We start from the raw sequence: 18,509 nt of genomic DNA, 5'->3' as shown, positions 1-18,509 counted from the left end.
ACTGGCTTAATCTACAAAACCAAATCTCTTTTTCACTATTCAGTCTAGTTCATGGAGACTATCCCTCTCTCACAAATAGCTACTATGATATTTCTGTCCTCTGAAATGGTCTCTCCTATATTATACTCATAAACTGTCCAAATTTCACAGTTTCTTAAAATAAATAAATAAATAAGTAAATAAAAAAAAAAGAAAAAGAAAAAGAAAAATCTTCAGAGATTTCCCATCTCTGTTGCTTGCTTTCCAAAGCACTGATTTACTGGGCAAACTTGGGAACCTAAGTCCTATACTCATGCGCAACACATCAACAAAGACAAAGAAGTAAGATACGGAAGCAACGAAGAAAAACACCATGGTGCCATTACATAAAGACATTACTTAAGAAAAGTAAGCAATTTATTTTCTTAAATAATGTTATTGCGTAATAGCAATAACCAATTCCTGGGTATGATATAGTAAAGATTTATCCATGGTTGCCTTTGTTTAATCATGAGGGCTTCATGATTTGACAGGTTTCTTACATCTCCAGGAACAGTTTTCATTGCTATGGCAGATTAATTTGTTTGCAGCATTTAATGTTTTCTAAATAAAGCAAAATTAATGACAAATAAGAAGAAGAAGACAATTAAAGCATCTGAAGTGGGAAAGTTGTATTCTAATCCCTCTTTTGCCATTTCTTGCAGGTGTCTGCGTGGAATGCTGTGGATGGCATTCTGGGGGATACAGGTCTGTGTGTCTTTGTCCAGGATCTTTCTGGCAGCTCATTTTCCTCATCAGGTCATAGCAGGTGTCATTTCAGGTAAATCTCATTAATAATACAAGTACTGTTCTAAAATATTTCATCAGAGGAATAACAACAGCTTGCAGGTTCTGAAAGCATTCAAGCACACACTTAAAATGGAGCGCACATAGCACTTAACATTGAAGAAAACTATACCTACTGATGGCTTTTAAATGGGTGCTGTCATTATGAAGTTGTTTAGAATAAACTAAATGTGTAGGCTTATTCAAAAAGACTTGAAGAACAATATAATAATAAGAAAAGAGAAACAGGGCAGCACAGGGGCTCAGGGGATCAAATCCCTCTAATGTGTTTCGATGGTCCAGAGTTCAATCCTAACTTGTGGTCATTGTCTGTGTAGAGTTTGTTAGTTCTCCCTGTGCTCTTACCTCTCAACTTCTTTCCCCAAGTACTCTGGACAACAACAAAAATAATGAGAAGAAGGGCCAAAATCAGGGACAGGTTTTAAATATTGCTGTTACAAATATAAAACCATTGTTAGAATAACAAGTTTTGCATTAGCATGCATTTTCTAAAGGATATGAAGTCTGAAACTCAAATGGCTGTCATTATTTACTGCCTGCAATCTTCACTGATTTGCCAGGAAACAGTAAATTTTATGAGGAACAGGTCAAAAAATATGAGGCAAAATGAGGACATTCTGAAAAGTTCTAGACAGCTGAGAGGCATGCCTGTGCCTCATTCAATTTTATTCAGGTAATCTGGTTTCCTTCTAACTCCCTGGTCAGACTAGGGGATTGGTTACTGTAAGTTATCCAGTTGCCCTTCTTCTTCCTGTGGCAGAAAAGAGTTTGATATAGGCCAGTTCACTCAGATGGTAACCATCTTAACCAGGTAAAAACTAGATCAATTACAGACATGACAGCACACAGAGCAAAGATCAGTAACAATCTTAAAATCATAGCTGAAAAGTTGTGACCTCCCCCCACACACACGCAAATCCAAGAGCTAATTTGAAAGATCCAGACACTCCCACATGCACACACACACACACACACACACACACACACACACACACACACACACACACACACACACACAGAAATTTAAGGAATAATTTAAGTAAGTACTTTAAAGGGGCTGATATACTGGGTACCTTTTCAACAAATAAACTGAGTATTTTATACTTAGTCTGTTTTTACTCACAGCAGGCTAACTAGTATGACACTACTATGATTCTTTGATCAAGCTATTAATCAGTTTCAAAATGTTTATGAGGTGCAGCTTCCAGACAGAAGTAAAAGATCATTCAACATATTTTGAAAAAAATATCTTAGCTAAAACTGGTATAATTTATTAAAATAACTATTGTGATTGTACTTGACAGGCTATATTTATGCAGCATTTTGTATACACAGGGTAAGCATAGATATATTTATGCCCCATATTTGCAGCTTTATCAGCTAGAAGGGATAAGGTACTGGTAGATTTATATAAAGCCTGTGCCATAGTTCCTTAAATAAAACTGAGTCTTAACTGGATTAGATTTTTAAAAGCATTTTATAAAAAGTATTTTGAAATGACACCTGTTTGCAATACTAAAGCCTCACTTTTAAACAGTCTGAAATGTCATTGCAGTAACAGATGCACACTGCAGATGCATTATGGCACTAATAAGACAGACTGTAGGCCTGTTAGGAGTTAAATGCATGCTTTTTAGTTCACTGGCCTCCCTTTGGCTCCAGACCAATCTACAACTGACAGCACATTTAATCACTTAATGCTTTATACAAGCATTTTAAGATGGTTCCAGGAAAAGGTTCTTGCGCCGGCTGAGAAGTGACTGATTATTTTGTGCACACTGCTAACTAGTATCATGGAAGTGGAAAAAATTAATCCTTTTTTTTAACACCCAAACTATTGAAAACAATTAATAGTAAATTGCATAGGATTTATTTATATATATATATATATATATATATATATATATATATATATATATATATATATATATTTTTTTTTTTTTTCCTGACACAAACCTGCAAAACAATCATTCATTATCAACATAAAAGAATAATCAAAACTCTTCATATACATTTTCAAAAACAGCAAGATAGAAAAAAAAGATATTCCTTACTGGATCAACAGATTTTACAGCAATGCATTACAGAGCTGTATAAAATAAAACTTTTACTTTCTAACAGAAAAACATCATTGCAGACCCAGACACAAAATAAGTTAATGCTTCCTTAATGACTGCATATTTTAGATAGTGGATCAACATGGCAAATATCTGTAAATTAAGTAATCATACCTATCAGCTGTCCCTGATTTTGCCTCCTATTTTCCTTAGATTTTTTCTGATTTTCTTGTAAATCAATAAGGATTACAGTTAGTAAGTAATGTCTGACAACTGAGATTCTTCAGAAATGCATGCTGATGAAAAATATGTTGTTCTATTAACCTTTAAAGTGAATTAGCCTGATATTTTAAAAATTGTCCTTAATTCTGAGTCTTTTCCATCCATTATTTTGGGTTTGTCCAGAATTCTTAAGCAAAGAAGATGAAAGGTATGTCAACAATACATACATTCATGTCCTGTAGTATATCTAAATGTATTTGTGACTCTTAATGTCTGTGAACTCATGGGTTACAGAATCTCAAGAATAAAAATACATGATGCATGTGCGTTTGTGGTGTACCTGTGCACCTGTGTATGTGCATGCATATGTGTGTGTGCTTGCATGTTTGATGTGTGTGTGTGTGTTTATTTGTCTCTATGTCACTCTATTTGTCCTCATACTCAAAAAAAACAAAAAAGTGAAGTAATAGTGCTGAGTAAAATATGCACAACGCACACCTCAAAGAAGACCAACACAAATCAATGCACAAAAATGTGGGCTGCATCACAAAAGAAAGGATGCAAAGAAGTAAAGCTTGTCCACCGCAGTACCTCTGCTCACTCTAGCTGAAAAACCACACCCCCATATAAATACCCACAAAGGGAGAAGAAGCAAGATTAACATACCATGGAATAGCACTCATGAATGCTGATCCCAAGCAGTCCAGTACTGTCAAGTATAAATAACGAGAGGCCATAACATTCAGTATTAATGAATGTCATTATCTCTTCCAAGGACAACTTTTTCTAAAGCCAATACCAACTGAAATGTTAACATGTGCATTACTAGGAATTTGAAATAACTATATAACATAAGAGACTATATTATGACCAAGCAGAGAAGCTCTCTTAATATGACTGGCCATAGCATGTAGGGTTTGAAGCACCTGCACTTAGAGGATATTGATGTCCTGGGGAAAGTTTCTAGGTCATTCTAAGGGGAGTACAAGCCAGACCACAATTTGATGCACCTATGAGTTGCTAATATAGACTAACTGAATTTTCTACAGGGTTTCATGTAATCTTATCTAAACTGATAGTAATAACCAGGCTTTGTGTTCTAAGGCATCAATGTTATTTCTTAATTTTGCAGCTTCTAGGCATGGAACAGCTGTACTGGGTAGTCAGACTGGATGTCATGGTATAGCTGAACTTATAGCTGTTTATTCTGCTTGTCAGTATGGGCAGTGATTTAGTTGTTTAAGTTTATAGTAGTGTGCAGAAAAGATAATTAGGACATTCCTTAGCGGAAAGATAGTTGATTTTGTCAGCTGTGAGTTATGGATGCTCTCTTTTTGGGAGAAGTGCCATGAAAGAGCAGATTTTATTTTGTAATGTTTGTAATGCATCTTGGCTTGTTGTACAGGCACAGGCAGTGAATGATAACCCCCTATTCTATCCGTGCAAGTAGCAGTCACGTTTCTGTCATTGTCCTAGCATAGGGTTACGGATGTTTTTCCAAGCAATACCTAGCTGCTTCTTGATTTTTTATTTGACTGCATGTAATCAGTGGCATGTTTAAAGCAACTGGCCAACAGTGAACATTTGCTTATGGAATTCCCGCTCAAGTGTCTTGATGCCTCCCAAAAGCCAACATTCTATATTTGGAGCCCAAATCACTGTTCTATTAAATGGCATCTCTTCTATTTGATACTATATTCAATCAATGATAAAATGATACTATACATTATATAATAGGTCCGTGAAAAGTAAACTGAGCTCATAAAGGTGATCTCTTATGCAGTCTTAGGGCATAAAAACTGACAAGTTGACAATGTCATTCTCTCATATATAAATGTAGTACCTACACCAATGTTAAAATACTATCACTCTCAGCATTTTTGATTCACATGTCATACTTTTTACAGAATAACAGTGTCACCACCCTCATGCAAAAAAAAAAAATCTGTTTGGGGAGTGTCTTCTTTTATACTAATGATAGTGTTTCTGACATACAATGATGTTTCTGTGCTTTGATATCCAGTAATGTTTGCTTTAGTTTTTACACAACCTTTGATGTTAGGTAGTCCAATCTCACCTTCATTTTTACATATGGGTTCGGAGCCGATCCTCAGTTCCGACTCGGATGATTTTCAAGCTCGAATACTTCTGGTTGGCTCGTGGCTAAGCAGTTATCCCATGGTGCACCAGTGCAATCCCCAGATCTTGTTTGCCGTGTCGATGAGTTTGGATGTGCTTCTCTTGCCTCTGGCTAAGTTTTTGCAGTTTTCATTATCTAGTGTTTTTTTTTTGCATATTTACTGAATATATACATATATAGGGCTTTATCTTTATTGTCTTGTGGTCTTGTGTGACTGTATTAGTAGTTAGGCACAATTGTGCTTTGCCTAAATCGTTAGTTTTGACAGTTTCACCTTTTCCTGTTATTCACTGGAAAGTATACAGATAGGGTTTACCTTAATTGCCTTGTGGCCTTGTGTGACCCATATTAGTAGTGTCCTGTGTATCAGTAGTTAGGCGCAGTTGCGATTTATTGTCTAGACAGTTAGTTTGGCGATTTCGCTGTTCTTAATCAATAAGAGCTCCTATTGATTATTTTCCTGACAAGCGATTATTGTTGACTGGTGCTCTTTAGCGGGGAACCGCTAAAGTCTTAATTACTTACAGTTGCTAATTTGCTCCTACCTTTTGAGCGTGTGTGTGTGTGTGTGTTGTGGTATTCTTGGTCTGTTTGAATTAGAAGACCTGGTTCTTCACAGGGCTAGGCCCTTTTAAATTAGAGGACCTAGTCCTCGTGTTGCTACTTCACTGTATTTTTATTTGAAATGTTTTCCTTTGTGACTGAATCTGTCTGTTGTTTAGTGAAAAACCTAATTTTTTTTTTCTTACACCAGGCTAGGCCCATTTAACTTAGAGGACCTAGTCCTCATGTAATTCTTCTGCCGGGCTAGGCCTGTTTTAGTTAGAGGACCTAGTCCTCAGTCATTCTCTTTATCTTCCCCTCTGGCTGCTTGTGTGTTGCAATGTCTAAGGATAGCAAGGAGCACAAAGCCTCTGGGTTTAAAAAATGTATGAAGTGCTCCCAGAAAATGTCTTTGACTGATGGCCACAGTAGCTGTGTCTACAATTTGGGAGCCATCCATTTGCAAGAATCATGTTTGTTCTGTCATGCATTCTCTCATAGAGTGTTGCAGGAGAGAAAGAACAAACTGATACTCAGAGGTCTTTTGAAGCCAACCTTCTTTGGCTTCTTCGTCTAAGTCTTCGAAGTCAAGATCTGACTCAAAATCAAAAGGTTAAAAAAGGCCTTCTCTAGCACCAGCTAGTGTTTCGGAGCTGCCTGCCAAATTAACAAAACCTGCCTCCTCGACTCCTCAGTCTTCGGAGCCAAAGGAGAGCACCGTGGTTTCAGAGTCAGTCACAGGTACTTCAGTGCTGACTGCTGAACCCTTGCAAATAGTTGACTCTGCTTCTTGGAGCCAGTCTGTAGAGTCCCCACCAGTCTCCTTGATGGTCAAATCTCTAGTGCCTGCTAGGTCAAGATCCCCAACCTTATCTGCCAGATCTTCCAGAAGTCTTTTGGAAGAAGATGTGGAGAGGGTAGTACTGAGACTCCTCAAGTCATCTGCCCTGCCTAAATTTTTGTTGGCTCCGACCCAATCGGCTCTGGAGCCACTCGAACCTGTCTTGTCCTCATCCGTGATTCCTCCTCCAAGCCATGTTGGTTTTTCAGAGCCAGAGTGCTTGTTACCAATGGAGGAACCCTCGGTTCCAGCTCCCCTTGCTGTTGCATTGGAGATGAGTTTGGCTCCAACACATATGGCTCCACCCATCATGTCCAGGGAGGGGGAGGGTTTGAATCGATCTTCGTTGACTCTGAGCCTTCCTCTCGGTGCATCCGCCAGGGTGAGCTCGGACCCTGCATCTATCTCGGAGCCAATGGCTTGGGCTCCGGCACCGTCCTTTGTCTCTTCAGAGCGGGACGATCTTCGGAGCTGGAGAGGTCTGCTTTTGAGGTGATGAGGAGTGTGCTGTCACAATCTACACCCCCCTGCCAGTGGTACAAGCACTCCCCCCCCAGGGCTCCCACTTTGGTCTCAGTACCTACTCTCTCCAGAGACAGCAGAGACCCACAGCCTCAGGAGCCACCGGCTGGTGGCCCCCACTCTTCCGGGACCTCCCCAGAAGGTCCTTTCAAGGAGCCCCCTTGGAAGAGAGTATGCAAGAGGAAGCATATTGACTCCCAGGATGAGTTTCTGACACTGACCTCGATGAGTTGGAGGGGTCCCCTAAGTCATCCTCTGATGATGTCTCCTTTGTGGACATTCTATAGATCCTTAAACAGAGGTGCGACTGGCTCACTTTCAACCCTTCTGATGAGGAGTTAGTGTACCTGAAGGCTTTCATGTCTCAACCCTCTGTCTCTTGGGTGTCTCCACCTTTTGATGAGCTAATGGATCTGGTTAGTCAGAAGGTGTGGGATACTCCCGATGCCATGCAGCCAGTCCCTAGAAGACCAAATAAGTTCCTGTCTGCAGATGCCATGGTGGTGGTGGCAGCCACAAAGGAGTTGGCGTTGACTTCTTCCTCTGTTCATCTGCCAAACAAGGTGTCTCGACAGATGGACAGATTTGGGAAGTGTGTATTTAGTTCAGCGGCTTTTACACTTTGATCCCTGAACTATCTTACCCATTTCACGAGGTTGCAGAGGGATCTCCTCAAGGAGTTAGGAGATTTCATACAGGGTGCTTGTCCTGAAGGAGTCCCGGATAGGATCTCTGCTCAGTTGTCCATCCTAAATTCGGTAGTTAACTCCTCCATGTGGCTTATATCTCATGCGGCTGATGGAGCGAGCAGAGCAGCGGGTTCAGGAGTTGCCCTTAGGTGCTACTCCTGGATGCGCTTGTGTAATTTTGTGGAGCCATTTAAGTCCACCTTCACCAATGCCCCATTTGATGGTTCCTCCTTGTTTGGTTCCAAGGTGAAAGAAACACTCACTCGGTGTGAACAGGAAGGAAAGACTCTCTGCCTTGGGAGCCCATTTTACCATCCCATCTTGACCATACCCCAAAGGTCAAAGGGGAGGTAAGATGTTCAAAAAGTCCCAGAGGGCCTTTCCGGACACACAGAGTGAATCCTCCTTCAGAGGCAGAGGAGGAGGAAATGGTAGACATCGCACTAGAGGCAGGGGCAGTCCACAATACCAGCAAGGCTGTGGTTCCTTTCGAGGACAGCCTTATCAGTGCTCCTGATGTGGGGCCTGACAGTGTTTCTCTGGGGCCAGTCGGGGGTTGCATCTCTTTGTATTCAGAAGCCTGGCTAAATATAACCCAAGACAAGTGGGTACAAAGAGTTGTTACCAGAGGCTATACCACGCCCTTTTCCCTTCCACCGTTTATTCCCAAGAAGATCCTAGATGTTCCACCCAATCACAGGGATCAGACAACTGTGGAGATCAACAAGTTGCTGTCAAAAAGAGTCATCCAGCCCATCCAGCAGACCAGACAGGATCCGGAACTTACTCCAGGTTCTTTTTAGTCCCAAAATGAACCAGAGACTGGAGGCCAATATTGGACCTCAGCAGATTAAACAAATCTGTGAAAAAGGACAAGTTTTGGATGGTAACACTGCAGTTGATACTCCCGTTGTTAGGGAAAGACTATTGGATGTGCTCTCTAGATCTCCAAGACACCTACTACCATATAAAAATGGACAAGACATCAAGGAGGTATCTGCACTGCCAGCTGGGAGCCAGTCATTTTCAGTTTCGTGCTCTGCCCTTTGGTCTCACCACAGCTCCCAGGGTGTTCCCCAAATGCATGGCAGTAGTGACAGCTCACCTGAGATGTCAGGGATTCCAGGTGTTTCCGTATTTGGATGACTGGCTCCTGACCGCCCCCACCAGGCATCTACTTCTCCAAAACAGGGACGCCACCATCCAGCTTTGTGCTCAACTAGGGATCTCCAAAAATTGGGAAAAATCTGCATTACTGCCCTCGCAATCTGTGATTTTTATAGGCGCAGAGGTAGACACAGTGGATATGACTGTTCGCCTTCCCGCTGAAAGAGCACAAAACCTCATCTCACAAGTTCAGTGACTTCTCCCACTTTGGAAGGTCAAAGCAAAGTGGATTCTTCAACTTCTTGGAACGACGGCCTCAACCATTCTGTTAATACCTTTAGCCAGGTTTCACACGAGAATCCTTCAATGGCTCCTGTTCTCCCAGTGGTCATTCCAATATCTACCGCTGACACACCCTATTCTGCTGACAGAATCATGCGAATCACCTTTGCTGGTGGATAGCCCCCAACAACTTGTTCATGGGAGCTCCCTTTGTGCCTGCCCATCCCATTGCCACTGTGACCACGGATGCCTCCCAGGTTGGGTGGGGGGGGCATTATCTTGGCAGGACTGTCCATGGCACATGGCAAGAACACGAGGCTCATCTGCATATCAGTGTTCTGGAAATGAGAGCGGTGCTTCTGGCGTTGCAAGCACTTCAGGACCTTCTTCCTCCAGGGATGATTGCTATACAATCAGACAGCATGTTGGTTGTGTGGTATATCAACAAACAGGCTGGTACCAGATTTTACCCACTCTGTCGAGAGGCCACGTGAGTTTGGGAATGGGTGATTTCTTCCCAGCGCATTCTGGTGGCAATGCACATTCCGGGGACAACCAATGTGATAGCCGACAAGCTGAGCCAGAAAATCTTGCTGCCCCACAAGTGGTCTCTGAAATGGGAAATAGTGGAACAAATTTTCCGAAAATGGGGACAACCTTGCTGCGACCTTTTTGCCAGTCCAGTCAATGCCAAGTGCAGCAGTTATTTTTCCCTAATTCACCCTCTGGGGGAAGCACCCAGAGATGCTCTGGTCCACGACTGGCCCATGGGACTTCTCTATGCCTTTCCTCCATTCCCTCTTATCCCCAAAGTGATACAGAAAGCCAACTGAGTGGGAAGAAAGTTGATCCTCATTGCTCCTTACTGGCCTCATCAGGTGTGGTTCTCCTTCCTCGAGCCTCTTCTCCTGGATGATCCTTGGATCCTGGACCCAGTTCCAGATCTATTGACCCACATGTTGGGTTCGCTACACTCCTCTCTCCACACCCTCAAATTGACAGCTTGGCTGCTCCAGTTCCATCTCTAGTCAGGCTTCATGATGTTTTGTCATCAGTATCCCATATTCTTTTATCCTCGCATAAACCATCAACCAGAAGGCTGTATGACAGTAAATGGAAAAGGTTCTCTATTTGGGCACAGAAAATGAAAGTGGATCCTTACACCGCTCCCATTCCTGTAATTCTGGAATTCCTTTTGGAGCTTTTTCAGAAGGGATCTGCCACAGCCACCATCAAAGTACAATTGGTGGCTATCTCACATTTTTATTTGGGATCTCCAAATGTTAACCTTATGTCTCATAAGTTATGTAAAACTTTCTTGAGAGGAGCCACTTTATTGAGACCACCTTTACAGGAACCTGTGGCTTCTTGGGACTTAAATTTTGTGTTGTCCAAACTAACATCCCCTCCCTTTGAACCATCTCATTCAGCTTCCTTAAAGTACTTGTCTTGGAAGACTGTGTTCTTGGTAGCTATTACATCAATCAGACATGTTTCTGAGCTGCATGCCCTGTCTATTAAGCCACCTTATTTATTTTTTCATAAAGACAGGGTTTCTTTATGCACCAACCCTTCATTTGTTCCCAAAGTTTGTTCTTCTGCCACATTGAACCAGTCCATTGAGCTTCCAGTCTTCTTTCCCAATCATAGCAATGCAGCGGAATATCGTTTTCACCAGTTGGATGTTCACAGACAGCTACGTTTTTATTTGCAATGGACCAAAGAATTTCAGAAGTCAGACCAGTTGTTCGTTTCCTTTTCTGATTCCAGATTGGGCTTACCAGTTTCTAAGGTGACATTGTCTAACTGGATTTTGAGTTGCATAGCTTTCATCTACAGCTCGGAGGGCAGACCTTTACCCCACAGGATCAAGGCTCACTCTACCAGGTCTCTGTCTACCTCTACAGTCTTTCAATCCAGGGTACCAATTGATCATATCTGTGCAGCAGCTACGTGGGCTACCCCTCACACCTTCATTACCCATTATAAGTTGGATTTGGCTTCTAGGGATAGAGCATCCTTTGGCTCCACGGTGCTCAGAAGTATCTTCCAATGAGCCACCCAAGAATAAGGCGCTAGGGGTGCTGTCCCATATGTAAAAATGAAGGTGAGATTGTACTACCTAACATAAAGAAGTTATGTACTCACCATAATGTTCCATGTTGGTAGTCCATCTCACCCTTCAGTTTTACCAACCCTCCCTCCTGCCCCTATCCTAGAAGATCTGGAGGTAATATTGTAAATTTCTTGGTTGGCGACCCTTTAGTATTGGTTTGTTGGTTAGGGCTTTCTTTCTATTTCTTTTTATTGCTAGTGAGCAGCAAACAAGATTTGGGGATTGCACTGGTGCACCATGGGATACCTACTTAGCCATGAGCCAACCAGAAGTCTTTGAGCTTGAAAATCAGCTGAGTTGGAGCCGAGGATTAGCTCCGAACCCATATGTAAAAATAAAGGGTGAGATGGACTACCAATATGGAACGTTATGGTGAGTACATAACTTATTCTTTAGTAAAATCAGCTTTATTACAGCATTACCATATAATGCATTAACCGATAATTAAGTAAGATTGTGATTCCTTTATAATTGCTCACTATGTTCTCTTTACAGGCATGGCAGTCGCAGAAGCATTTGGTCACATCGGTTTGATCTACAGGGCAAGCCTGAAGCGATATGTGTCAATCACCCTCTTCCTCTTTTTCTTTGCACTTGGATTTTATCTTCTCCTGAAAGTCTTTGGAGTGGATCTTCTATGGTCTGTGGAGAAAGCTAAGAGATGGTGTGTCAATGCTGAGTGGGTTCACATTGATACCACCCCCTTTGCCGGCCTGCTAAGGAACCTTGGGACCCTTTTTGGCTTGGGGTTAGCCCTCAATTCCCAACTTTATACTGAAAGCTGTAAAGGAAAACAAGGACAAGAGTTCAAATTCAAATTGTACTGTATTGTGTCGTCCTTGATAATTTTACATTTATTTGATTCATTCAAGCCACCAGCTAAGATCGAACTGCTGTTTTACTTCTTGTCCTTCTGCAAGAGTGCTGCTGTACCTCTGACAGCTGTAGCAATCATTCCATATTGTATCTCTCACATCACAAGGACACATGATAAAAAAATGGTATAAAGTAAACACTTTGGAACTATATTTCCCATAAAGTACTCATGGCCCCATTTCACATTAAAAGAAATGTTAAAAACTCTTTTGTACAGCAATTATAGACAATAGTACACCCAGCGCTTCAAATACATTGTTTATCTCCAGCAAAATGAAATTTAAAAATGCTCACATGTAGACAGAAAAGCTGTCCTGTAATGAAAATGCTTCACATAATTATGTGAGGAAATGAGGGGCCTATCACAACTAGCAATGGAGTATACCCTTTATGGTATTTATTATACATTATCACTGTTACAGAACTTGGCTTGTGTCAATATCAGAGCAGAGAAAGTGAGAGAAAGGCAAAGCATACATGTTTCACTAGACTAGGCTGTTTGAACTGATGGTGTATTACTTTCATCACTACACAGCAGTTAGTAATTTTCAGACATACTATTACCCGCACATTTTCGGCTCATAAATAAATACTATTGACAATTCAATTTTTTGTATAAAAAATGTGTATAATGGGGACAGTAGAGTATGGATGCAAGCTAGTGTTTGTAAACAATGGTAAATAGGGGTGCACAGAACTGACTTATATGGAACATGGCTTCTGATATGAATGCTACAGCTGAGCAAACACTGGTAACAACTTATGTCACATTTTTACTGCTTACTTGCACTAATTATATGTGAATCACTGTACAAAATCAAAATACACGAACATCTTCAAAATGGACTCACAAGACTAATACTAGTTTGTTGTGACATTAAATTTCCTGTATTACAATAACCCTGCGTGACACCATTAACAATGACTATAGTAATGGTATCAGTCCATCCATCCAAAAAATCCATCAATCCATCCATCCATCCATCTCTCCCTCCATCCTTCCCCCTCCCTCCCGCCATCTTCTAAACCACTTGTAATAGTGTAGGTTAAAGGGCAGCAAGCTGATTAATGTCTCCAGCTCATTCTGTGGGATCATAGTTTTCCTATGAAGTAGAAAGATATAATCTCTCAAAAATGTCCTGGGTCTGCGTGATGCCCTCTGCCACTACAAATTCTCATATCCCTAAAAGTTTCAACAGATCACAGTATTTCTTACTTCTCCTTAATACATTAGGCTTTTGTAATCCACATACATTTTGATGTAGAAGAGATATCTGATTCAGTGATCATTTTCCCAGCTTTTCAGAAATGCAGTACTGTGTTATGTAACATCACAGTAAGTTGGAAGTACTTGAGGAGCCTTAATTCTTAGTTGGTGCCTTTTTTATTTCTCTCTCTGTCTTCTCTCTTTCTCTGTTATACATGAAAACTTTTGTTTTAAACTTGATATTTGCAACTAAAATCCATATTTGTCTTAAGGTCTCCAAAATGACTGAACTAGTGTACGTATTCAGCAGACATAAAGAAAATATCTAGCTGCATATCAGCAATTGTGCAATTCACATTTGTTCAGAAAGTTGGATCAACACATGCTGAAGCAAACAAGAAGACTGCAAAACATTTGTTTAAACACTGAAAACTCATACCCATTTTATTTGGGAAATGTTGATTGTAATATGAAATATATTAATATAGAAATGTCCAGAGCAGATGTATGCATATTTGTTGTGATTCAGTCAGCAAATGACTATGGAGGTGAACTGAAAGCTTTGCTAGTCATTGGCTGAACCATGTATTTTCCAGGAAGGTTGGAGATCTGTGATACTGAGAGATGGTATTTCCTTATATGGTGCTTTTTCAACGAGAAACAAAAAGTGAGGAGACACTGCAAGTTGTATGGAACAAGGGGATTTAGCCTCCCTTCAAGAAGGTATGTAAAGAGGGAACTCCACTTACAGATATTTTCCTGAGATGTCGTCTGTTTTGGGAATTCATGCTCATTAATGAGGTTTGGGTGTGTACAGGAGTAGCACAATTATTTTCAACCATATGGTATTGATTAACCACTACCAAACTATACAGAGTATGACAACACCCTACTTTGTATGCACTCAGGGGATGTTGGTCAAAGGGGCAGCACTCAGGGGATATAGGTTAAAGGGACAGTTACTGAACAGTAAGTAAATATGCTCAGTCAATTTCACTAAGGAATTGTGGGTATACAGGTAGATTCTCTCTTCAAACAATGCTGACAGTTTGGTTCTGAGGTTCAAACATCTGCCTGGTTGCTATAGTACTGACACACAACCCATATAAGTACAACAGAATTCCAGTGCATGTCATAAAGGCTTAACAAAAATGACTACTGTGATGGCCGTGCCCTGGCCCAGCAATCAAGGAGCCTCAATCCAAACCACTAACACCAGGGAGGTTATTTCAGTGAAGAGGAAAGGATAACTAATACACACAGTAAAGCACAATTTCCCTTAAGTGCACACAGAGATCACAGTCAGTCTGGGGCTGGTTGCTCCTTTGCTCACCAGGTCCCCAATAAGACTCCCCACTGGCACAGTTATAGGGTCCAGGTCTCAGCCTAACTGGGCAAGCTAAAACCTCCAGTACCCTCTCTGTCCAACCAGTGCTTCGTGTCTCTGCCCAGGTAGCTGATACACACACACACACACACACACACACACACACACACACACACACACACACACACACACACACACACACACACACACACACTTTGACAAGAGGTTATACATCCACACAGACTTTCCTGGGAAAAGGCTGGCATGGTTCTCCAACTGTGCCCCTATTACCCAGACCATACAGTAGTAATTCCTGCCACCACCTAGTTAATTATCAGCTACTAAAAGGCCCTTAAAAGGGTGTCCAATTATTACTGTGCAGTATTATAATCCAGTGGTAGTATGACTAATCAGTCTCAAGGTTTATTGGAAGGGCTTATTACAATAAACTCTATAAATATATAATGTACTCTAAAGCATACTTTATCTCTACATAAACCAGCCACAGGTAGAGGTTTTTAAAATATTTAATAATAAATAATTAAACACAAGACAATACTACTACACCACAGAGATATCTAAGAGTTCAGAGATCACGCAGAAACTTAAAATAATACAGTAGTACAGGTCTGATTTCAAAGAAAAACACCTAATTAATCTTTACTAGCTTTAACTATTCCTACAAGAAATCACAGTGCTAAAACTTACATGTGAGCATAAGGCAAAGCGCTGAGTTAGATGTCCAAAGTCAAAATGCCCCAGTCTCTCAGTGAACAATAGTTTTTAAACACTAATCAACAGCTCTGCTGAGGTCCTCCCAAATTACATCATTTTGACACTTAGGTTTTCTCAGGCCACAAACTGCATTATTTAGCAAGCTAACCCCTGTTCAGTAAACTACAACAATACAAGGCATTTTACATATACACTCTAGCAGAAAAACCAGAGCAATAAAGCACCTTCCACATGTAAATTCTGGTCATAAATTTTAGTCTTAAAACAATGGGCATGAGACCTTCACCCAGACGCACTGAAGCCAACTTGTAAAACATGAAAGGGTCACAGCATGCTTCACTGGGCCAGTAGGGTGCAATGTTGTCACATATTTTGCAGTTCCACATTTCACAGTATTCTTTTACACTCAAGAAAACATGCCTTTTTTACATTTATTTATACAGTTGATAGAATTATGTATCAAATTCTATTTGACTAGGCTGGCAGCCTTCACCCATCTCTCCCCAGTTGTCACATCTCTTCCCCTCAGGGAACTCAAGCTATTTTTTCAAGTCCCCTTGAGAAACGTCGCTTGAGAGTGTCAGGTCTATCTGGGTGTACCTCATCCCATTCCCTGTCTTGAGAGCCCATCTGCATTGGCATTGCTACTCCCACTGTGGTGCTGCACTGACATATCACAGGCTTGCAACCCCAGGCTCCATCTTAGCAACTTAGCATTTTGCTGACTGGCTCTGGTTAACCATGTTAGAGGGTTGTGATCTGTCATCACAATGCATTTTCTTCCATACAGATAAGATTGAAGTTTTGTAGTGCTAGATAAACCACTGGGTGCTCTTCTCCCTCTGAAGAAATCTGGCTAAGAACAGCCCCCACCCCATAGCTTGAAGCATCCACCTGCACAACAAATTCTTTGCTATAGTCTGGACTGGCTAACACATGGGGTCCTCCCAAAGCTTCGTTAAGCTTCTGAAATGTCTGTTCACATGCTGGGGTCCACACTACCTTATCTGGCCTGTTCTTCCTTGTCAGGTCTGTGAGGGGAGCAGCTATGGTACTATAATTGGGAACAAACTTTCTGCCATACCCTGCTGTCCCTAAGAATGCCCTCACCTGCTTTTTGGTAACAGGTGCAGGCCATGCCTGAATAGCCTCCACTTTGGCAGGTTCTAGCCTTATCTTACCACTCCCCACTCTATGACGTAGGTAGGAGACCTCTGCCATACCCACCTGACATTTGCTCGGCTTAATGATCAACCCTGCCCTCTGTAGTCTGCTGAGCACCTCCCCGACATGCTGAAGGTGCTCTTGCCAGGAATGGCTGTAGATAGCAATATCATCCATGTAAGCAAGGGCAAACCCTCCTGCTAAGATATGATTTACCAGCCTCTGGAAAGTTGCTGGGGCATTCTTCATCCCAAAGGGCATCTTTGTGAACTCATACAAGCCAAAAGGAGTCACAAAGGCTAACTTTTCTCTAGCACTGGGAGTCAAGGGCACTTGCCAGTAACCCTTGGTAAGATCAATGGTTATAAGATACTTAGCCCCACCCAGCTGCTCTAGGGCCTCATCTGTTCTAGGCAGGGGTAAGCATCTGATTCTGTGTGACTATTTAATTTCCTGTAATTCACACAGAACCTGGTGCTGCCATCCTTCTTTGGCACCAACACCACTGGTGAGGCCCAGGGACTGTTGGACTCTTTAATCAACCCTAGTTCCAACATCTCCTGTACCTCTTCCCTCAGAGTCTGTTTGACTCTCTCAGGCGCCTTATAAGGGGCCTGTCTAAAGACCTTTGGGGTCCTGTATCCACCTGGTGCGGCACCAGGTGGCTGCACCCTGGTTTCCCAGTGAACACGTCCCCATATTCCTGCAACACTGCTTGGATTTCTCGAACCTGAGTAGGAGATAGCTGCTGGGATATTGCTACCCCTTCCACCGAGGTGTCAGCCCGAGCCTCACTGAGGAGATCAGTCCCCAGATCTCTCTCAGACTCCTCCTGCAATCCACTGCAAATGTGGAGCACAAGGGCCTCCCTATCTTGGTAAGGTTTCATCATGTTAACATGGTACAATTTGTGCCCCTGCCATCTGCCTAGCACTTCCACCATGTAGTTAACATCACTTACTTTTCTTACCACCTTGTAGGGTCCCTCCCAAGCTGCTTGCAGCTTGTTGTGTCTGACAGGAATGAGAACCATTACCTGCTGCCCCACAGCATATTCCCTAGCTCGAGCATTCTTGTCATACCACACCTTTTTCTGTTGCTGGGCTTCTGCCAGGTTCTCCTGGGCCAGGCCCATGAATTCCCTGAGCCTTGTCCTGAGGTTCAGGACATATGCCATAACAGACTCCTTGTGAGACTCACACTTGCCTTCCCTCTCATCTCGAATTAAATCTAGAGGTCCCCTCACCCTATGCTCATACAGCAACTCAAAGGGTGAAAAACATGGATTCCTGGGGAACCTCTCTGTAAACAAACAACAGATGGGGCAAATATTTGTCTCACTCCCACTTAAACTGATCTGCAAATGCCTGTAGCATGGACTTGATTATAGAGTTTAATCTCTCAACAAGACCATTAGTCTGGGGATGGTAGGGGTGGTCTTCATGTGCTTCACCCCACAGGACTTCCACAGACAAGTCAGCAGGTCTGACATAAAATTGGCATCTCTGTCAGACAGTATTTCCTTTGGGAAACCTACCCTGCTGAAAATCTCTAGCAAAGCATTTGCCACCTTCACGGCCTCAATGGAGGACAAAGCCACTGCCTCAGGGTATCGTGTAGCATAATCTACAATCATTAGGATATACATTTTCCCTGCGGAACTTAGGGTACTCAGAGGACCCACAATATCCTTAGCTACCCTCTGAAATGGCTCCTCAGTCACAGACAAAGGCATCAAAGTAGCTCTCACCTTGTCTCCTGCCTTGCCTACCTTTTGTCGTTGCTCACAGGTCCTGCAGTACCCTATTACATCTCTGGAAATTTCAGGCCAATAGAAGATTTGCATAATATGCCTC

At 41.9% G+C, this 18,509-nt stretch overlaps 1 protein-coding gene across 1 annotated transcript in view; it reads left to right on the top strand.

Annotated features, from left to right (window-relative positions):
• The window catches only part of LOC122787774 (glucose-6-phosphatase catalytic subunit 1-like), a 66,713-nt gene extending 53,647 nt beyond the window's left edge, over positions 1–13,066 (top strand). Inside the window, exons 4-5 of the mRNA XM_044054673.1 lie at positions 684–799; positions 11,840–13,066. Coding sequence (XP_043910608.1) covers positions 684–799; positions 11,840–12,351 — 628 coding nt within the window. The 3' untranslated portion in view covers positions 12,352–13,066. The remainder of the gene's footprint in view (positions 1–683; positions 800–11,839) is intronic.
• The last annotated feature ends 5,443 nt before the right edge of the window (positions 13,067–18,509 follow it).

This window comes from Protopterus annectens, chromosome 13.part0 (assembly GCF_019279795.1).
Source record: "Protopterus annectens isolate FY-2018-M chromosome 13.part0, PAN1.0, whole genome shotgun sequence".
NCBI lineage: Eukaryota > Metazoa > Chordata > Ceratodontiformes > Protopteridae > Protopterus > Protopterus annectens.
Note: the sequence above shows the minus strand (reverse complement) of the source record. Positions and strands in the feature narration are given on the sequence as shown.